Source organism: Pan troglodytes, chromosome 2 (genome assembly GCF_028858775.2).
Source record: "Pan troglodytes isolate AG18354 chromosome 2, NHGRI_mPanTro3-v2.0_pri, whole genome shotgun sequence".
Taxonomy (NCBI): Eukaryota; Metazoa; Chordata; class Mammalia; order Primates; family Hominidae; genus Pan; species Pan troglodytes.
Genome location: NC_086015.1, coordinates 186937575 through 186960417, shown reverse-complemented (window position 1 = coordinate 186960417; position 22843 = coordinate 186937575). Strand labels below are relative to the sequence as shown.

The 22843-nt window shown below is 42.8% G+C and overlaps 1 protein-coding gene across 10 annotated transcripts in view; it reads right to left on the bottom strand.

Annotated features, from left to right (window-relative positions):
- YEATS2 (YEATS domain containing 2) overlaps positions 1-22843 on the bottom strand; it is a 112597-nt gene that overhangs the window by 33524 nt on the left and 56230 nt on the right. For 9 of the 10 annotated variants that reach the window (XR_010155400.1, XR_010155399.1, XR_679364.5 and 6 more), the window contains exons 12-19: positions 22031-22192; positions 19726-19829; positions 17069-17176; positions 16404-16586; positions 6103-6361; positions 4889-5050; positions 2580-2770; positions 1007-1165 (exon numbers count right to left, since the gene is read on the bottom strand). Coding sequence is in view for 7 of the 10 variants with exons in the window: in XM_001135033.8 (XP_001135033.7) it covers positions 1007-1165; positions 2580-2770; positions 4889-5050; positions 6103-6361; positions 16404-16586; positions 17069-17176; positions 19726-19829; positions 22031-22192 (1328 nt within the window). In the remaining 3 variants the exon portion in view is untranslated. The remainder of the gene's footprint in view (positions 1-1006; positions 1166-2579; positions 2771-4888; positions 5051-6102; positions 6362-16403; positions 16587-17068; positions 17177-19725; positions 19830-22030; positions 22193-22843) is intronic. The other variant, XM_016942376.4, reaches the window with a different exon arrangement.

The window sequence follows — 22843 nt, the reverse complement described above, 5'->3', positions numbered from 1 at the left end:
CAGACAGAAATTACTAAGAAAACTACTGACCAGTATCACTTGCAAAAACTCTAAACAAGGCCAGGCGCGGTGGCTCACGCCTGTAATCCCAGCACTTTCGGAGGCCGAGGCGGGCAGATCACTTGAGGTCACGAGCTGGAGACCAGCCTGACCAACATGGAGAAACCCCATCTCTACTAAAAACACAAAATTAGCTGGGCATGGTGGTGCATGCCTGTAATCCCAGCTACTCACTCACTGTCTGGATACTATAGCTGAAACTGGCCCATTCTGGATCTTCTACGTGAAGCCCCTCTGGAGAAATTTTACAACAAAGTGTCAAGAAAGCTTTGTTTCTTCTAAAGAAATATGCGTTTTTTTTTTTTCTCACAAATAGTGTGACTTTAAAACTGACCATGCTTCTCATTTTGTCTTTGCTATCACATTTATATCTTGATTTTTTTAACTGTGCAAGATATCTTAAGTGTTTGCATATGAGAATAACACCTGGGGCCTTAATTTTCTCATTCTACTTGTATTTTCCCAAACCTCAAGATTCATTTTTGTTTTTCTATATTTTTTATTGTTCATTTTTTCTTTTTTTTTTCTTTTTTTTTTTTGAGACAGAATCTTGCTCTGTCGCCCAGGATGGAGTGCAATGGCACGATCTCGGCTCACCGCAACCTCCGCCTCCCGGGTCCAAATGACCTGCCTTAGCCTCCCGAGTAGCTGGGACTATAGGCACGCACCACTGCACCTGGCTAACTTTTGTATTTTTAGTAGAGACGGGGTTTCACTATGTTGGCCATGTTGGCCAGGCTGGTCTCCAACTCCTGACCTCAGGCAATCCACCCACCTTGGCTTCCCAAAGTGCTGGGATTACAGACGTGAGCGACCACTCCTGGCCTTATTGTTCATTTTCTTATGTAACCTTAATTTCTTTGTGAAAAGAGAGAAACTACATGTAAATATGTAAATAAATGCCATAATCACCCCATATTTGGGGTGTGTGCATGGGCGTATTTACCTGTGTAAACAATGTGGTTTTCTGTCCAGAGATGACTTTTAGCGTTTGTTGTCCTTGTGCAGAAGATGTGCTGACTCCCAGTGTTCCTTGGACCACTGACCCAGTGGTGAGTTGTTTTCCAGAAGTCTGGGGTGATGGCTGGCCAACTAAAAATGTGCCCTAAGTTAGAAAAAAATATAAAGAATTGGTAATTTGTTAAATTCAGATGGGCTGTTCTGATCCCTTAAATCACATGTAACGTTCCATGTTACAAGCTACAACGCTCTCCCCTTTAATTCTGCAATGTAGGCAAAATAATTCAAAAGAATAGTTGTGCTCTAAGTGTTACTTCCATTAGTTATCCCCACTTCTCAAACTGCACCGTAGTTACAGAGCAGCCTGTTGAAAACTCATGTTTTGCAATTTAGTCCTCAAAGCTGGATTTAATCATTCAGACTGATATCATCTTTCTCAATAAGAACATCTGGAACCAAAATTCTATTACTTTCCTTCAAAAAGAGCCAAGACTTCAGTGACAAGAGGAGAGGAGGAGGAAACCTGTTCCTAATCAAATCTAACTTAACTCTAAATATTACAACTTGATACCATCTCTTTGATCACTCCCTTCTATGAGCAACTTTTCAACTGTACATTAATACTGTTTATTACCTCATGGATTTCGGAGGCAATTAGCATAGTAGAAATCTTTCAGGCAGGAAGATCTGGGTTTAAACCCAAATTCTTTTCCTTTTTTTTTTTTTTTGAGACAAAGTCTCACTCTTTTCCCCCAGGCTGGAGTACCATGGAGTGATCTTGGCTCACTGCAACCTCTGCCTCCCGGGTTCAAGTGATTCTCCTGCCTCAGCCTTCCAAGTAGCTGGGATTACAGGCATGCACTACCACACCCGACTGATTTTTGTATTTTTAATAGAGACAGGGTTTCACCATGGACCAGGCTGGTCTTGAACTCCTGACCTCAGGTGATCTGCCCGCCTTGGCCTCCCAAAATGCTGGGATTACAGGCGTGAGCCACCGTGCCTGGCTTAAACCCAAATTCTACCATTGGCTTGGCAGGAAGATCCTGGATAAGTTACTAAAATCTTTCTCAATCTCTACTTCCTCTTCTCTCAAAGCAAGCAAAAAAGATAAAAACATATAGTTTTTTTTTTTGAGAAAGGGTCTCACTCTGTCACCCAGCCAGGGTGGAGTGCAGTGGTGCGACCTCAGCTCACTGCAGCCTCAACCTCCCAGGTTCAAGCAATCCTCCCACCTCAACCTTCGGAGTAGCTGGGACTGTAGACGTGCACCACCACGCCCAGCTAATTTTGGTATTTTTAGTAGAGACGGGGTTTTGCCATGTTGCCCAGGTTGGTCTCGAACTCCTGGGCTCAAGCGATCCACCCACCTTGGCCTCCCAAAGTGCTAGGATTACAGGCATGAGTTACCACACCCAGCCAAGATATAGATATAGATAACACGGTTAAGGTGTTAGTATTGAACCCTGATCCCAGAGCTGTAAAGGTAAATCAATTATAATTAAGCATAGTTATCCAATAGCTAAATGATTTAAAATATCAGTTACAGAGAACCAGACCTGGGGAGTTTGCTTGAGGATGTAAGATGTGTAAGTCAGGTGCTGAGATATCCCTCCAGGGCCAGCAGTACTTTGAGTTCCTCCTCCTGCTGTTCCTCCTCCTGTGCTGCCGCCTCCACCGCTGCCACTGCCTCCACCTCCTCCTCCTCCGGCACCACTCCCACCACTGGCAGCTGAGCCAGACTGGAGATCTAAAAATACAATGAATGACAGCAACATCATAAAAAGTATCAAGCAAAGCTTTAACATAAAAAACAAATGAGCCCAGAGAGATGTTCCCCTTTTAGTGCCATTCCTTCTTCTTTCCCATTTTCCTCCATCTTTTCTGTAATCTACCTACCCTGTGACAAGAGTGAGGAGAACTTCCTAGATTTTAGATCAAAATCTATTTCCTTTCAACTGCATGACAACTGACTGTATTTCGGCTCTGAGTACAATGAAGATACTTTGACGTGGTCATGGGAGATCAAGAGAAGGCTTGCTACTGACATTTTCTAGCCAAGTATTTTTTTGAGACAATCTCACTCTGTCGCCAGGCTGGAGTGCAATGGCAAGATCTTGGCTCACTGCAACCTCTGTCTCCCGGGTTCCAGCGATTCTCCTGCCTCAGCCTCCCAAGTAGCTGGGACTACAGGCGTGTGCCACCATGCCCAGCTAATTTTGTATTTTTAGTAGAGAGGGGGTTTCACCATGTTGGACAGGATGGTCTCGATCTCCTGACCTCGTGATCCGCCCACCTTGGCCCTCCAAAGTGCTGGGATTGCAGGTGTGAGCCACTGCACCCAGCCTCTAGCCAAGTATTTTAATCAACACTTAAATGTGCTCAGCTAGGTGCTTCCCAACTTTTGGGCATCTGATTCAATGTCAGGGAATTGCTGGAATTTAGTGTAACTTTACAGTGCTCGATGTTGTCTCCCTGTCTCAGGAAAAATGAAGGCTTTCCTTCATTTACAATGACTCCAGGACCCCATTCTTCTTTGCCTTTCAAATCCCACTTCAAAGCCTTGAAGTCTTTTTACTTCTCTTTTGGTGAGATAATGCATTTGAACTACCTGGACTATGAATATTCACTCAACAAATACTAACTTCCAATTTCCTTCTCCACCTTCATTCCAGTGATTATTGGAATAGCTTCCTTCCCAATGGTTTATTTTTGCACCAAGGATATCACAAGAATCTAAGTAGCTCCCTGGATGACTTCTGAAATATTTACATTGTCCTTTTCTTACACATTTAACTTTTGGACATACCACTGCTTAGGTATGAGGAAAAAATACCAAGTGAGAGTGGAACTGAGCCATCATGGTCAATGAACGCAAGGACGATGAGCTGACACACTGCATTTTGGCAAGGGCAGTTAACTTCCAATGACCCTGAATGCTGTACCCTTCTACTTCTGATTCAGAGGGAAATAACTTCCTTTTATCCTATCCTTTTCAACACTGCCCAAACGGTTTTTCTCTATATGTCAAAGCAAAAGTTTCTTTAACTGCAGATAAACTGCCTCATTTCCATGGGGCTTTAAGACTTACACACCTAGGTAGAGTCTGTATTTCTCTTTCCATCTCCAAACCTAGCAGAAGTAAGGAATACATCCAAACCAGCTGTCCCCAAGCTTTGTGGCACCAGGGACCAGCTTCATGGAAGACAACTTTTCCATGAATTGGGACAGGAGGCGGGGGGTGGTTTGGGGATGAAATTGTTCCACCTCAGATCATCAGGCATTAGATTCTCATAAGGAGCACACAACCTAAATCCCTCGCATGCACAGTTCTCAACAGGGTTCGCGCTCCTGTGAGAATCTAATGCCGCTGCTGATCTGACGGGAGGCGGAGCTCAGGCAGTAATGCTTCTTCGTCCACGCCCAACTTCTGCTGTGCGGCCCAGGGGTTGGGGACCCCTGATCTAAATGAAGTCAAACAGACACACTCGATTCCAATCCTATGCCAACCTATCCCCAAAAACAGACTTCCAGCTTCTATAAGTAGATGGATCTTCCCTCAGGTATCACCAGATAATTTTCAGACACCACTTCATTCATGGTTCATGTAGACAGCTTTCTCCCAACAGCCTCACTAGCCATCTCTCTCCAGAGTGATTCATCTCTGATTGCAAACACTGAGGAGCAAACCCACTTCTAGTTAAATTATCATATGTGTTAAATCCATCTGGGCAAATGCTACCATTACACCACCCAACAGAGTTACAGAAATGCTTCCTGAAACAGGTAAGAACTGCCCTCAGATGGACAATATGAACACACACAGAGAACCAAAAACCAAATGATTCAACCCAATGGTTTCACTAACTAGCATTGTTCGTAGCTCGCAGGATGGCTCCTTGAGGGATCAGCAGCAGTTTTCCTTTTCCTGAAGGGTTCTTGCTGTTTGTAGTCAGGTAGAGTTTAGTGCCAGGAGGCAAATTTGCCAAGTTGGCCAAATTAGTGGCTGGTAGCTGCAACGTTGCCATTACTAAAATGGTAAAGGAGAAAAAATTGTAAGATAAATTGAAACTAAGGGCAACACTCTAAAATTAAAATACAAGGCAATAAATTCTTATTTTAGAACACTAACAAGCAATAAATTCAAAGTTTGTTTCCCAGATGCACAACGCTTTAAAAACTGATATTCTTAAATATCTTGCTAATTAAAAAATAATTTATAGACCAGAAGAGCCTGCCAGAGGCTCTTTATATCTGTATATAATAGGATGATCGTATGTCCTGGTTCTGCCTAGAACAGTTCTAGGTTACACCTGTCCCACTATAATTATTAATAATGACTCTTTTTACTCTCCAAAGTACTGTGGTTTGGACGATTAATGAAATAATCACCCTATCTATGGAGGATTACATATTTTCCCCCATTTGTTTAAAGTCAAAGTTAGGGCAAATGTGTGCTCCTAACTGACAAGTACCATTGGCCCTCTGTATCTGTGGATTTCACATCCATGGATGTAACCTACCTCAGATAAAAAATATCCATATATTTGGGAGACAAAAGGATGAGTACATCTGTACTGAACATGTACAGACTTTTTTCTTGTCATTATTCCTTAAACAACACAGTGTAACACTATTTACATAGCATATACATTGTTATTACATTGTTATTTACATTGTTATTAGGTATTAAGATAACCTAGAGATGATATAAAGTACATCAGAGGATGTACATAGGTTATACGTAAACAGTACAGCATTTTACACAGGGGACTGTGGATTAGCATCTGTGGATTTTGCTGTCTGCAGCAGGGGGTCCTGGAACCAATCCCCCACAGTACTGAGAAATGATTTGTTCGTGTGTGTGTGTGTGTGTGTGTGTGTGTGTAAACTTAAAGCTAAATACTCACAGACCTTTATGTGAAATGTCCCATAAAAAAGAACAAACATTTCAATACACTTCTTACAGCATCAACCTAACTAGGCTTTCTAGACAAGATCAAATAGCAAATCAAATCACTAGCAAAGGAAATTTTGGACAGAGCTTCTGCTGAAAGGGCTCCCAGTGATGATCCGTTTTACCTGAACCCTGGGATCCACTCTTCTGAGGACCAGCGGCAGTAACCTGGGCCTTGGTTAAGGTCTGCACTGGCTGAGCAACAATGGTTCCTCCACCTCCACTCACAATTGCTTTGGCAACTCCTTGGGTCACAACTTGCTTTGGCCCAACTGCTTTGGAGACAGAAGAGCTGGCCTTGGCTACCAGGATCTGGCCACCACTGATCGCCACAGCCTGCTTCACTGTCGAAGGTAAAGCAGACCCAACCGGTACCCCGACAACCTGTTCAAAACAGAGCAGAGTCCAACGGTGCTTCGAGAGCTCTTAGAACAGCAGTCACCGTTTTGGCAGAGAGCAAAACAAAGGCCTGCACATAATACATGCAGCCTAATTCAGTCATCTAGGAAAGCTACCTACACAGGTGTGAACGGCAACCGTATTTCTTACACTTGGGTATTAGAATAATAGAAGCTTAACAATTGTTGTCTTGCCTCAGCTACTTTTTATAATTTACTTTAATAGAAAATTTGGGAAATTCAGAAGTATAAAGAAAAAAGTTTGGCCGGGCGTGGTGGCTCACGCCTGTAATCCCAGCACTTTGGGAGGCCAAGGCAGGAGGATCATTTGTGGTCAGGAGTTTGAGACCAGCCTGGCCAACATGGTGAAATCCAGTCTCTACTAAAAATACAAAAATTAGCTGGGCATGGTGGCACACACCTGTAGTCCCAGCTACTCTGGAGGCTGAGGTGGGAGAATCCCCTGATCCTAGGATGTGGAGGTTGCAGTGAGCCAAGATCATGCCACTGCACTCCAGCCTGGGTGACAGAGTGAGACTCTGTTTTAAAAAAAAGAAGAAGAAAAAAAAAAATTAGCCAGTACAGTGGCACACATCTGTAGTCCCGGCTATTCAGGAGGCTGAGGCAGGGGAGGATCCCTTGAGCCTAGGAGTTCAAGGCTGCACTGAGCCGTGATCACCCCACTGCCCTCCAGCCTGGGTGACAGAGCAAGACCCTAAGAAAAGAAAAGAAAAGAAAAAAGCAAGAATAATATTTAACTGTATTAAAAAAAAAAAAAGACCCCAGTACCCAAATAATGAAAATTAGAAGTATCTAGTTCTAAAAGTAAAATGAATTCTTTTAAGAAAATACTCAGGAGTGTTTTTAAAACAAAGTCAACAGTAGGATGTTAAATTAAAGGAAACACTGAATGAATGGCAAACTGGAGCAGTGTTTTCCACTCCCAGCACCTTATTTCATAAAAAGAACTTCTCACCAGAAACTAGATGAACAGACTTCCACAAGGTTGGAAGAAATGCAAATGATCTACCTTCTTAAGGCAAAAAAGACAAAATAGGAAGTGCTGTTCACCCATCAGATTGGGGGAAAAAAAGTTTAAAACCAAGAAGTTACTAGAGGCTGTGGGGAAAATAGGAATTTGTGCTCACTGTTGGTAGGAAGATAAATTTGGACAGCCATTCCAGAGAGGCACTGGCCTATCTGCTAAAACTGAAAATTCACATACCCCCGTATAGTAGGAGTTGTTTTTAGGAATATATCCTAGAGAAACAGACATGCGTTCAAGGGAACATATACAACAATGCCCAACATAGCATTATTTTTACCAAAAACTGTTAGCAACCTTAATGTCTGCAGCATGCAACAACATTCTTAACGTCTACAGATAGAGGAATGGACAAACTGTGACATAAAACAGACAACGAAAGGTCATACTAAAAATAAATGAACTAGAATTATATATATTAGTGATATATTAGTGTAAACAGACTGGAAAAATAAGAAAGCGAAAAGGGAGTTGCAGAAAAATGTAAGTAGGAATATCTTTTACGTAAACCTTCAAAACACAAACAACATCACGTTTCCTATGACTATGTATTCATGTAATAAGCGCATGGAGTGGAAGGCTACACATCAAAGCCATGACAGTGCTTGCTGCCTCTGGGAAGAACAAAGTGGACTTCAACTTTACCAGAAATGTTTTGTTTGGAGAAAAAAGATCTGAAGTAAACATGAATAAGTAAATTTGGGGTGGAGGATATGGGGGTATTGATTACTTAATTCTCTACATATGTTACTGGCATTTTAGAGTATTTCTAAATTTTAAAATAAGATTATTTAGAAGGTAGAATGAAATGATAAAGCATATGCAACTGATAAGTAGGAAATTTTTGTTTTTTTGTTTTTTGTTTTTTTTTGAGACGGAGTCTCGCTCTGTCACCCAGGAAGTGGTGCAATCTCGGCTCACTGCAACCTCTGCCTCATGGGTTCACGCCATTCTCCTGCCTCAGTCTCCCGAGTAGCTGGGACTACAGGCGCCCACCACCACGCCCAGCTAATTTTTGGTATTTTTAGTAGAAACGGGGTTTCACCGTGTTAGCCAGGACGGTCTCGATCTCCTGACCTCGTGATCCGCCCGCCTCGGCCTCCCAAAGTGCTGGGATTACAGGTGTGAGCCACCGCACCCGGCCAGAAGTTTTAAATTAAAATATTACTATACCATACACGGTTTCTGTTCAAAGACTGTGAGTACAGTAAAATACATTTACCATGTAGTTGGATAATATAGCTGATATAAAGAAAACAGTCCCTTGGCTGGGCATGGTGGCTCACGCCTGTAATCCCAGCACTTTAGGAGGCTGAGGCGGGCGGATCACGAGGTCAAGAGATTGAGACTGTCCTGGCCAACATGGTGAAACCTCATCTCTACTAAAATTACAAGGAATGAGCTGGGCGTGGTGGTGGGCGCCCCAGCTACTCAGGAGGCTGAGGCAGCAGAATCGCTTGAACCTGGGAGTCGGAGGTTGCAGTGAGCTGAGATCGTGCCACTGCACTCTAGCCTGGCGACAGAGCAAGACTCTGTCTAAACAATAAATAAATAAAATGAAAACAGTCCCTTAATCAAATATTATAAACTATAGCGTCACAAAGAGGAAACAGTGTAGGTTTCGGTAAGCAGACAGATCTGGTTTCCCAGGTTAGTTATTTTTAGTTAGTAGCTAAGTAAGTTATTTAACCCCTCTTGAGTTTTACCATCAACCCCCTCATCTATAAAATATGGGTAACATTTACCCTCCAAATCATGAAGCAAAATGAGAAAAAGTATATAGGATGCCTAGCTAACATGACAGCTGTTGCTGCTCATCACAACACTTCAACTGAAGAATAATAATCCACAAGGGGATGTGGAGACCAGCAAAGGACAGCCAAAGGACAGACATTTGTGGCTGTCTTCCGCATTCGGGCAAGGCAGAGACCTTGATCTTAACCTCTGGATTCAGCAGGTGAAACAGAAATTAATCTTGAGTGAATTATACAACATGGGGATCCGCCTGCTACTTTAAAATATTCCAGGGAGATAAATTAAGATGAGTAAAATGCTGGTAATTGTTAAAACTGGGTAATAGGCATGTGGGATTCATCACACTCTTCTCCCTACTTTTCTGTATGTTTAAGGAGAGAAGAAAAGAAGAAACAAAAGAATAAAAGAACCAATTTTAAAAAGCAAGTTAACCTAGAATGAAGACAAGAAATCACCCCCGGCTCTCCTGGTTTGGTTGAAATACCCCTTATTACCCACATCTACATCTCTGTTTTGTTGTTGTTTTTTGAGACGGAGTTTTGCTCTTGTTGCCCAGGCTGGAGTGCAGTGGCACGATCTCAGCTCACCGCAACCTCCGCCTCCCGGGTTCAAGCAATTCTCCTGCCTTTGCCTCCTGAGTAGCTGGGATTACGGGCACACGCCATCACACCTGGCTAATTTTGTATTTTTAGTAGAGACGGGGTTTCTCCATGCTGGTCGGGCTGATCTTGAACTCCCGACCTCAGGCGATCTACCTGTCTCGGCCTCCCAAAGTGCTGGGATTACAGGCACCCGGCCTTCATCTGTGTTCTAACTGCATGAACTTCATTCTGCAGGGGACCTGTAGAGTTTCTGTAGCCACAGAGCAGGGCAGGGTCATCCTCCCAGTGATGTGGAAATACGGAAACCCTTCTTGCTGATCAAGAACTTTTCTGTATATTTATGAAAGAAAAAAAAAAACCCTTCTTAATGTAGCAAAACTTTTTGGGGGTGTGGCAGAAACTGCTAGTTGAACCCCAATATCTATTATTTCCTTCTCCTCTCATAGTAACAGAGCCCCCAGTTTTCAGCTGGGGCAATGGCCACATGGAATCACAACTCTATTTCCCAGCCCTCCCGGACCTAGGCGTGGCCATTTGCTTTCTGGCTAACGGGATGTGTGCAGAAGTGAGCGCGACTTTCGGGCTCTGTCTGCCCTCAGCTCTCCCTCCCCCTGCTCCCTTCCTCTTGGCAAGAAGCGTGAACGTGGAGGTATGAGATGAAGTGTTTTCTTAGTCCACAAGCTGAAAGCCAAATTTTGAGAATGGCAGAGCAAAAAAAGGAAAGCCAGGAATCTAGATTCTCGATGACTGTATGAGAAATAAACTTACTTAAAGTTCTGGTGTTCAGATTTCTCTGTTGCAGTAGTTGAACTTTTCTCTTAACTAAGATAGCAGTCTTCAAACCTCCCAAACGTATCAAACTTAATAACCTATTTCACAAGTTAAATTACACAGAATCTACTTTTATGTTCCTAAACAAAGAAAGCAAATAACTTAGGGAAAACAATACACACATTTTTAGACCTACTTCAATTTCTTTCCCCACATTACATGCACCTGACTTGCTTTTCCTTTCTTGTGCCAAGTGCTTCAGAGTTTTCAGGATATGACACGTAATTTCTCCAAGAACCCAGTAAAACCTGGTATCCTGCCGGGCGTGGTGGCTCATGCCTGTAATCCCAGCACTTTGGGAGGCCGAGGTGGGCGGATCATTAGAGGTCAGGAGTTTGAGACCAGCGTGGTGATGAACATGGTAAAACCCCGTCTCTATTAAAAAATAAAAAAAATGGCCGGGCATAATGGCTCACACCTGTAATCCTAGCACTTCAGGAGGCCGAGGCGGGCGGATCACAATGTCAGAAGTTTGAGACCAGTGTGGCCAACATAGTGAAACCCTGTCTCTACTAAAAATACAAAAAAATTAGCTAGGCATGGTGGTGGGTGCCTGTAATCCCAGCTACTTGGGAGGCTGAGTCAAGAGAATCACTTGAACCCAAGAGGCGGAGGTTGCAGTGAGCCGAGATGGCGCCACTGCTCTCCAGCCTGGGCAACAGTGCGAGACTCCAGCTCAAAAAAAAAAAAAATTAGCTGGGCGTGGTGGTGTGGGCCTGCGATCCCAGCTAAGGCTGAAGTAGGAGTATAGCTTGAGCCCAGGAGACAGAGGTTGCAGTGAGTCAAGACTGCACCACTGCACTCCAGCCTGGGCAACGGAGCTAGACGCTGTCTCAAAACAGAAACAAAAACCTGGTATCCCAAGTCAGCCACTGGAGGGCAGTCTTTACCAGCAGAGCTTACCCACCTTGTGCACACCGCCTGGGAGATGACTGTCACTACCTCCCTACCTTCCTTCTGGAAAACAGGAGAATGAGGAAATCTGCATTCTGTTGGGAAAAACTCTGCAGCTGATTATGGACACCACTAAGAAGGTGTAAGGCCTCTTAAATAAGACTGTATTACCCAAAATTAGTTTGTTATTTTTTTAAAACAACATACTTTGGCCAGGCACAGTGGCTCATGCTTATAACCCCAACACTTTGGGAGGCTGAGGCAGGCAGACTGCTTGAGCCCAGGAGTTCAAGACCAGCCTGGGCAACATAGTGAAAACCAGTCTCTACAAAATACAGAAAACAAAACAAAACAAAACAAAAAACCTAATTGGGTGTGGTGGTATCACCTGTAGTCCTGGGAGACTGAGGTGGGATTGCTGGAGCCCAGGGAGGCTGAGACTACAGTGAGTTATGATCATAAAACAAAACAAAACAAAAAAACCCACAACAGCAACAACCACCAAAAAACAACGTATTTCGGCCTAGAGCCTGAACTCACCTACTGACTTTCCTCATTCTCTTCCCATTCAATAATTCTCTCTCTGTTGCTAATTTCCTGCTAGCTTGAGAAAGCAGACGCCCATTGTTTTGTATTTGTTATACACTTAACTTCGATTCATGCTTTGATTAAATGTTTCTATTTCTGCCCTCCCTGTTTCCTACACATACCTGTGGCAAGTCAGAATTTACTTTAGCAAACTGAAGGGGAAGAGTCTGTATCTGAGATTTTCCCTCCAGATATTAAAAAATATGGCTGTTTACAAGTTAAATGCTCACTGATAACCATTACAATGGTACTTAGGCATGGATACGCCTGATACTCACATTAGTTACTATTTACTGAGCACCTGCTCTGTGCTAGGTAGGTCCTTCATATACAATCTCTAATTCTTCTACAACCCTGAAAGACCAGGGCTCAGAACCTGCACAGGTTACACCAGTAATGAGTGGCTGAGATCTGAGATTTGCAACAAGCTCTAACTGCAAAGCTCATGCTCCTTCTACTTTAACACACTGCTTCCTTCCCATATGGAACTACTTATTCCTCAGTTGTCCCTTTTCATGTCAAAGGCAGCACCTCTTCCCACTTTGAGGAAAAAGATCAGCTGTGTTTCTGTTGTCCCAAAGTTGTATGGAGGGTAAAACAGTGCCATTTTTTGCCACCCTCCTGTTTCCTGGCATATCTTTTTTTTTTTTTTAGACAGAGTCTTGCTCTATCTCCCAGGCTGGAGTACAGTGGCGTCATCTCAGTTCACTGCAACCTTGACCTCCCAGGTTCAAACAATTCTCCTGCCTCAGCCTCCCAAGTAGCTGGGATTACAGGTGCACACCACCATGTCTGGCTAATTTTTGTATTTTTAGTAGAGACAGGGTTTCACCATGTTGGCCAGGCTGGTCTCGAACTCCTGACCTCAGGTGATCTGCCCACCTCGGCCTCCTGAAGTGCTGGAATTACAGGCATGAACCACACACCCAGCCTGTTCTCTGGCATAGTTTCTAGGAATGCACTTCAGCAATAACCAGGAACAGTCTGTACTCGCAGACAGCTCCTTATCTCAACTGCTAATCATGGATTCCATTTCCTGGGTAAACAGTGGTATCATCTCACGCACTACTGCTTCTCTGCAGTTCCTTCACACTTCGCTGTGGTTTTTCTTTTCAGATGCCCTTAAACCATATTTAGGGCATTGTGGCACAGACCCACCTATCTCCTCCAACCTTACATTTACCATTAAGTAGGTGGCCATGTGACAAGTCAGTACAGTTGTTCAGCATCACTGGAGGAGTGGGTTGGCAATATGCAAAGCGGCAAAAAACGGAAACGAACTTATCCAAGAGCTTCTAACATAAACAGCAATGCTAAGTTGATTCAAAGCAGAAATCGGTAAAACCACATATCCCTATTTTGTGAAGCAAAACAGATTTTGAGGTACATATAGGACAAGCCTGAGTAGGAAGTTCAGATGACAATAACTGATTTACTAAGGGATTTTGGCAGAATTCTTACCCCTGAAGCCAGAACCACAGTGGGAGCACTAGGAAGCAGTTGGGGATGCCTGTCTTAGTCATTCTGGCTACAAATGCCTCAAAGTCAAATGAGATGCTGTAGCACCATGATTCCTAAATTTGCTGCCTAAGTAGATGAATCAGCAGAGACACTTATTAAAAATCCAAATTCCCAGGGATCTCAAGAAGAATCCGATGCAGTAAGTTTGAGATGGTGGCCTAGGTAGCTATCAGCAGATGATTCTTATAACCAGCTAAGTCTGAGAAAGTAGTTAATAAACTTAACAGATTTTAGAACCACCAACAACACCACGAATTTTCTTTTTTTTTTTTTTTGAGATGGAGTTTTGCTCTTGTTGCCCAGGCTGGAGTGCAATGGCAAGATCTCGTCTCACTGCAACCTCTGCCTGCCGGGGTCAAGCGTTTCTCCTGCCTCAGCCTCCCGAGTAGCTGGGATTACAGGCGCCCGCCACCACGCCCAAATAATTTTTTGTATTTTTAGTATAGACGGGGTTTCACTATGTTGGCCCGGTCTCGAACTCCTGACCTCAGGCGATCCACCCGCCTTGACCTCCCAAAGTGCTGGAATTATAGGCGTGAGCCACTGCGACCAGCCCTATGAATTTTTAACTTGATCCTAATCTCTATCTGATATCTAAAATCTTTTTCGATTTTGGGCTATTCTTAAAACAATTCATTCTCCTTAGATAGGTAGGATGGGTTTCAAGCTGAAAAACATCTATATGATATCTTTTTTTTTTTTTTTTGAGACAGAGTTTCACTCGTTGCCCAGGCTGGAGTGCAATGGTGCGATCTCAGCTCACTGCAACTTCCACCTCCTGTGTTCAAGCCATTCTCCTGCCTCAGCCTCCTGAGTAGTTGAGATTACAGGAGCCCGACACCATGTCCAGCTAATTCTTGTATTTTTGGTAGAGACAGTTTCACCAAGTTGACCAGGCTGGTCTTCAACATCTGACCTCAGGTGATAACGCACGCCTCAGCCTCTCAAAGTGCTGGGATTACGGGCGTGAGCCACCGTGCCCAGCCATTGTTTTTTGTTTTTTTGTTTTTGAGACAGTCTCCCTCTGTCACCCAGGCTGAAATGCAGTGGCACAGTCTTGGCTCACTGCAACCTCCTGGGTTCAAGTGATTCTCCTGCCTCAGCCTCCCAAGTAGCTGGGATTACAGGTGCATGCCACCCACCACACTCGGTTTTTGTATTTCTAGCAGAGATGGGGTTTCACCACGTCGGACAGGCTGGTCTCAAACTCCTGACCTCAAGTGATCTGTCCGCCTTGGACTCCCAAAGTGTTAGGTGGCTCACAGGTGTGAGCCACCACGCCCAGCCCATATAATATACTTAATAGCTTTAGAGTATACCTGCCAAAAGTTGAGGTAATTTAACCCCGATGTTCTGAAAGCATACCGAGGTTAGAGACAACCACTTTTCATTAGTACTGAAATGGGGAGCTTGGAGTTAGCAGGCCTGACTTGAAACACTTTGTCATTTATTAGCTGTAATGCTCCCAAGGAAACTGTTTAACCTCTGAGCCACAGTTTCCTCATTTGTAAAACAGGGATGAAAATCCCCACCCTCCAGGGTTGTGTGTGGATTATAGAAAATGCATAAATACAAGCATGGCATACACAGAGGCACTCAATATTGATACCATAGTCATCTACCACATTAACGATGTTTTAGTCAATGACAGACTGCATATATTAACAGTGGTCCCATAAGATTATAACACTGTATTTTTACAGTATCTTTTCTATATTTAGATATGTTGAGATCCACAAATACTTATTGTTCTATTACAACTTCCTATAGTATTCAATAGTAACATGCGGAACAGGTTTATAGCCTAGGAGCAATAGGCCACACCATACAGCCTAAGTGTGTAGTTAGCTATTCTATCTGGATTTAAGTACACTGTGATGTTCACACAACAAAATCACCTAATGACACGTCTCAGAATGTACCATCATCAGGTGATGCATGGCTACATTTCCAATTGATTCAGGAAAACGTGGCTCTATGTGCTATTTTTTTTTTAATTTTTTAATTTTTATTTTTTTGAGACAGAGTCTCTATCTGTCACCCAGGCTGGAGTGCAGTGCCGCGATCTCAGCTCACCACAACCTCTGCCTCCCAGGTTCAAGCGATTCTCCTGCCTCAGTCTCCTGAGTAGCTGGGATTACAGGCATGTGCCACCACACCCCGCTAATATTGTATTTTTAGTAGAGATGGGGTTTCTCCATGTTGGTCAGGCTGGTCTCGAACTCCTGACTTCAGGTAATCCGCCCGCCTCAGCCTCCTAAAGTGCTGGGATCACAGGCGTGAGCCACCATGCCCGGCCTCTATGTGCTATTTTAAAATTCTCTCAATACATTAATTCTCCCGTACCTCCAAATTATTTAAAAAAAAAAAAACGAACTCTACAGAAAGCTAAGAATCATTAAATAGGTAACAGCCCGAACATCAGAGGTATAAACTACAGCATTCTCCTACCAGAAATAAACAAGTCAACAGCGGATCCCTTTTAGAGATGAATCAAGTAGAAAGCTGTGCCCATGAGTCAGCTCTGCCTCCACCGCCAGAGACAGCAGTGTTCCCCTGCCTCTTGGCCCATTCCGGGATCCTTTGCAATACATAACGCGGCTCTTGCCAATGATTACTACAGGAGTAGAAGAGTTTCACACCAACAGACTTGTTTTTCCAACTGGGCTTTCACCCACAGGTTCTTATGGGATCAGCAACCCTGTCACCCTGAATCTTTTCAGCACTTGGCAATTATTTAGGCAAACAACATCATTTACATGTGAACCTTCCCATCTCCACCCAACACAAACCTTGGAGGGCTGAACCTTTGCTGACTGGGCAATCCCTTCTCCAGTAGTTATGACCTGTTTTTGAGGGGACACAGCTATCATGTGACCCCCTTTCACAGTCACATACTGTGGGAGTGGTGACTGGCTGGCAGCTCCTGTTGCGGGCACGTGAGGGGCTTCACCAGGTTCCTGTTTGATGATCACCTTGCAACAAACATAATGACACTGAATAAACATCCATAAACATCCCATTTTATAAAGCTGCTAATATCTGACTCTTTTCCGTTTGCAGGGATTAATGAATTGATGAAACTCGATACGTAAAGAATGACTCCACCAGAAGGGTAAATACACATACTGCTTAAATACAGTCCATACCAGCTATTAAAGGGACCAAAAGTAGGATCTGAACTTGATCCTGTGCTCCTGTAATAACACAGTCACTTGTTTAAGAGACTGTGGCAAATGACAGAAGAGAGAAACAAACACAATGTGCTCCATGAATCCCCATCTTGCTGGACTCCAAGGGCTGCCCTGAGGACATCATCAAATACATGGAAGCACATCTCAGAATGAGGAGTTGAGACCCACTAAAAAGTAACATGTTGTAGGGGTAGTGGCAATGAACTCCAACATGCCACAAAAAGTATTATGACTTGTGGGACAATGCCCTAATACATACTCACTTTTGTGAAAGCTCCAAGTCCTCCTGTTATAGGTTTGGGGCTTTGAACCTTAGGGTGACTCCCAATTGGGCAAAGAGGTGGCATAGATGCAAACAAAGAATCCTCCTGCTGTGTGTGTAAAAATACATATTTTACAATCAGGAGAAATGGGTGATTTCAGATATCTAGTCACTTATATTTAATACAAACCTGTGACATTCTCTAGCAATATAAAGAAATAAAAAGACTGGCTGGGTGCGGTAGCTCACGCCTGTACTCCCAGCACTTTGGGAGGCAGAGGTGGGTGGATCGCCTGAGGTCGGGAGATCAAGACCAGCCTGACCAACATGGAGAAACCCTGTCTCTACTAAATATACAAAATTAGCCGGGTGTGGTGGCGGGTGCCTGTAATCCCAGCTACTTGGGAGGCTGAGGCAGTAGAATCACTTGAACCAGGGAGGCAGAGGTTGCGGTGAGCTGAGATCACGCCACTGCACTCCAGCCTGGGTGACAAGAGCAAAACTCCGTAAAAAAAAAAGAAAGAAAGAAAAAAACCTAAAATTCCTTGGGGTCTTCCAAGCCTCTACACCTGCATTTGAATATTGTTTTAGAAAAGAAATGCAAAGAAAAGCTGTAACTTGGCAAGAATCTACTCATCTGTGTCCTGCTGTACGCTGGAAAGACTTCTAACTTACTACCCCTAACATTTGGCTGACTTTATTGGTCTTCCCCGATAGTTGGTAAACCACTAAAGGACAGGGACTGTATTTAATTTTATATCCCTGGAGCCTAGGCACTAAATAAATAAATGAAAGAAACAGGCAGCTGCAATGTTTCAGTATATACTCTCTTTTAATAGTACTCACAACTGATTTGCAAAATTTACTCAATGAACACCCAGAATACAAAGGAAAAATTTTCAATAAAAACTTAAAAAACAAGCAAACAAACAAAAAACTTGAATAATTTGGCACAGGCAAAGACAACGAAAGTCAACATTCAAAACTTCTGTAGTTCTGGCCAGGCGCAGCGGCTCACGCCTGTAATCCCAGCACTTTGGGAGGCTGAGGCGGGCAGATTACCTGAGATCAGGAGTTTGAGACCAGCCTGACCAACGTGGAGAAACCCCGTCTCTACTAAAAATACAAAATTATCTGGGCGTGGGGCGCATGCCTGTAACCCCAGCTACTCAGGAGACTGAGACCGCAGAATCGCTTGAACTCAGGAGGCAGGAGGTTGCAGTGAGCCAAGATTGCGCCACTGCACTCCAGCCTTGGCAACGAGAGCGAAACTCTGTCTCAAAAAAAAAAAAAAAAAAAAAAAAAAAAACTTCTGTAGTTACTCTTTAATTCTCAAACACAAAATGCAAATCTCAGAGGTAATCTGTCAAAATTTGGAAACGAAGAACACTTCTTGGCTGTAAAGTAAAATGATCACCAACAAACAATAAAAATTAAACTAGCAGAGTTAAGACTTTCAAGATTACTATAATTCAGACATTCATATAACAGTGCCAACACACTGCACAGAACTTAGAGAACAGCCTTGCCTTGGACCAGGAAGTCATTCAATATCATCATTAGTGTCTAAATAAAAGAAATGCTGTGTCAGGCACCAGTCATTTGACTGGAACAGGTCAGATCATATTTGGAGTTGTAAATTTTAAAGGACTGCTTACCCAGAAAAAGGGGAGCAGGGGAGAGACTCTGTGGAGGTAAGCATTATTTTCAGATAACTAAACGGTTAACACATGGAAAAGGAAACACTGATGCTCCCCGACTTAGGATGGGGTTACGTCTGGATAAACCCATCATAAGGGGAAAACATCATAGGCCAAAAGTGCATTTTTGACTTCCCACACTTTCACCGTATGGTGGGTTTATCTGAATATAACCCCAGCGTAAGCTGAGGGCTCGCTAAATGCATATTGCTTTTGCATCACGGTAAAGTCGAAAAATCGTTAAGTTGGACCACTGTAAGGTGGGAGCCATTTGTATATTTACTTCTTGGTGATGCAAACATAGAAAAGATAGGAACGTGCTGTCAGATGAATGTTTTTATATTTTTAAATTTTTATTTTTTTTATGGGTTAAGGAGCAGAAAGTTTAATAAGCAAAAGAAAGGGGAGAGGACAGCAGCTCTCTGTTGCGAGAGAGAGAGGTGTCCAAAAGGGAAGAGGTCAGATGAATATTTTTATAAGCAAGTATTTTTAACAAACTTTTCAAATAAGTAAATAAATAATCTTATCACAGTAAGTTTTTAAATTGATACTGGGTGACTATTTCACACAAGTGTTGTGAAGCATTTGTGACACTATGAAAAGATCCAAGTAAGGTAGTAAAGTCTGGAGTAGATCCAAGTAAGTTAGTAAAGTCTGGGGGTAGTAAAGTCTAGACACTTAACAGCTTGAAGATTCCATTTTATGAAATTTGCGTCATCAACTGACACATTCTTGCTGAGGCTGAACATACGATGTTCAGAAACCGGCAAAGTGGCGGGGTGCAGCTCATGCCTGTAACCGCAGTACCCTGGCAGGTGAGGTGGCAGATCTCTTGAGGCCAGGAGTTCAATACAGCCTGGTTAATACGGGGAGACCCCATCTCCATTTGAAAAATTATTTTTTAAAAATGAAAAGAAAAAGAAGCTAGCAAAGTGTAATAACGCAGTAAGAATGTTACCTTGACAGTAGATGTTACAAAACTACTTCCATGAATTTTAGGAACAGGGGAACCTGTTCCTTGGGAGACCTGAGAAGCCGTGGAGATCTTGTTTGTAGGACTTCCTGATAAGCAAGGCACAATTAAAAGTAAAACATAAACAAAGTAAAATTTACAAAAGGTAATTTTAAAGCATTTCTACCATCCTCCCCTCTTTCGCACTATTTATTTTTCATGTTTAAGGGTTGAAAACTCATTGTTAAGGCTGAAACTAGTATGGAAAAAAACCCTTAAGGACCCATCCCTGTGAAGCTGATCTCATGCTCAACCTGAAGAAGGTAAGAAGCTGGTAAGGACATGCAGAAGAATAAGTAGTAAAGTCACTTGTTTTAGACTACTCCTTGTACAATAAACAGTAGCATATTCTCGTATATTCTACTCCTTATACAATAAAAGACACTATAACGTATTCTACTTGTATGTTCTACTCCTCATACAATAATAGACACTACAACATAATGATACTGTTTAACAAATGTGCCAGAATATATGCATTCTGCTAGCTCCTTCAAAGTAGTTTCACCAGAAAGTTATGCCTATTCCAAAATGCTGCCAACATTATTATTATTATTTTTTTTTTCCTGAGATGGAGTCTTGCTCTGTCACCCGGGGTGGAGTGCAGTTGACTGATCTCGGCTCACTGCAACCTCCACCTACTGGGTTCAAGTGATTCTCCCACCTCAGCCTCCCCAGTAGCTGGGACTACAGGCACGCGCTACCACACCTGGCTAATTTTTCTATTTTTAGTGGAGATGGGTTTCGCCATGTTAGCCAGGCTGCTCTCGAACTCCTGACCTCAGGTGATCCGCCCACCTTGGCCTCCCAAAGTGCTGGGATTATGGGCATGAGCCACCACGCCTGGCCAAGATTAAACATTTTATACTCCATCTGTACAACTGCCTTTAGAGTCTGAAAAAAATTTAGTCATATATTACCTATAGTCAACAAGTCAAGACCCCAAATAGTATTTAATCATTTACTCCATTTACCAAACTTGCCTCCAAAGACTTCTAGCTGATTCCTAAAACAAAATGTCATGAAATAACACCTATTTGGCATCCTTAAGTATGTTCGAAAGGTACTGGGTAAGCCTTGAACACAGTAATTTTTAAGGGCATTCCACAATTACAATCACTATTAAAATTTAGCCTTTCCAAAAAAAAAAAAAAAAACTGCTTGGAAAAGCCCAACATACATTCATGTGTTAAATCCAATAGGTCAAACAAACAACAACAAAAAAATCAGTCTCATTATCTTATAATCATCCCTTTTATTTCATTTATCTTCTATTTCTCTTAATTAGAAGTGAAAACTTCAGGGAAGTTTATAGTTAGGAGCGTGTGTTTAAATACAGGTTGAATGGGGCCAGGCGTGGTGGCTCACGCCTGTAAATCCAGCACTTTGGGAGGCTGAGGCAGGTGGATTGGAGTTTGAAACCAGCCTGGCCAACATGGTGAAACCCCATCTCTACTAAAAATACAAAAATTAGCTGGGCGTGGTCATGCACGCCTGTAATTCCAGCTACATGGGAGGCTGAGGCAGGAGAATTGCTTAAACCCGGGAGGTGGAGGTTGCAGTGAGCCGAGATCACGCCACTGCACTCCAGCTTGGGTGAAAAGAGCAAGACTCTGTCTCAATAAATTAATAAATTAATTAATTAACAATAAATACAGGTTAACTGAAGGGAATAAATAAAATAATGTTAGAGAAAGCATTTCAAAAAAACCTAAAAAGCATGATATAGTTGCATGGGATTACAGTGAGGAACACGGTGAACCCAAGGATGACTTTTTCCTATTAGAGTTCTCTTTAAAACTGCAGGTTTCAATTTCCCCTCCCACAAGCAGAATGGGTCTTCCTTGAAGAAAATAATATCATTTTTATTTGACTGGGGAGAACGGTATGTGGCCCACAAGGTTAGCAAAAGCTTCTTTGGAAGAGGTAGTAACCACATTGCTTACAGTCCCCCAAAGAGTAAGTCTTCCAAATGAAAACAAAATCAACTATTCTCTTAAGAACATTCATTATGGCTTATTTTGAATTTTTAGAAATTAAAAGAAAACTCAAGTAAATTCTAAAAAATGCAACTTTTACAGAGTAAATCTCCCCTCAGAGAAAGAGTATTGGCTTTCCTTTTACGTATTCTCGCTTCTCGTTTACGGGAGATTTCATTCTCCAATTACATGGCTACCAAGTCATGGCAGGATTACATTTTTAATAAAAGATCAAACCCTTTAGATGGTACAAATATGGATCTAATACACACCTGTACTGGGAGTGGTGGCTCCAATCACCTGCCCCGGCTGCTTGTCCATGATAACATAAGGATTATTAATAACAGAGCCGGCAGTGCCTTGCTTCACGTGGACTGGAGTGGAAGTCGGGGTTCGAGGCAATGGTGATGGGCTTGGAGTTGATATTGGGGAACCTTATTAATTAAAAAGAGAGAATACAAACAAAATACACATATTCAACTCACGTAAGAAGATGTCGAGGACAAGGAAGAAGGTCAGTGCCACCAGGACAAAGGTAACAAATTGGGAAAATAAAATGGAAACTGCGTGCTCCCGGTACTGAGCAGCAACAGAGGTACAGGGGAGGCAGAGGATGTATGTTTCATGCTCTGCATCCTTATCCTTGGATCAACAGCATCAGTATCATCGAGGAAATTGTAAGAAACAGATTTTATGGTCCCATCCTTGACCTACTAAACATAAATCTCACTTCAACAAGATCTCCTGGTATGCACGTTATAGTTCAGAAAGCAGTACTTTACACAGCAGTGCGAAACTGCTGAACCTTTTTTTGTAACTGCTGAATCTTGATATGATAAATCTTTTAACACCATAGGCAGGCTTTTATAGTACTGGTTATACTCGAAGACACTAAAATTAGAGACCGGGCATGAGACACCGGGTGCAGTGGCTCGTGCCTGTAATCCCAGCACTTTGGGAGGCCGAGGCAGGCAGATCACCTGAGGTTGTGAGTTCGAGACCAGCCTGACTAACATGGAGAAACCCTGTCTCTACTAAAAATACAAAATTAGCTGGGTGTGGTGGTGCATGCCTGTAATCCCAGC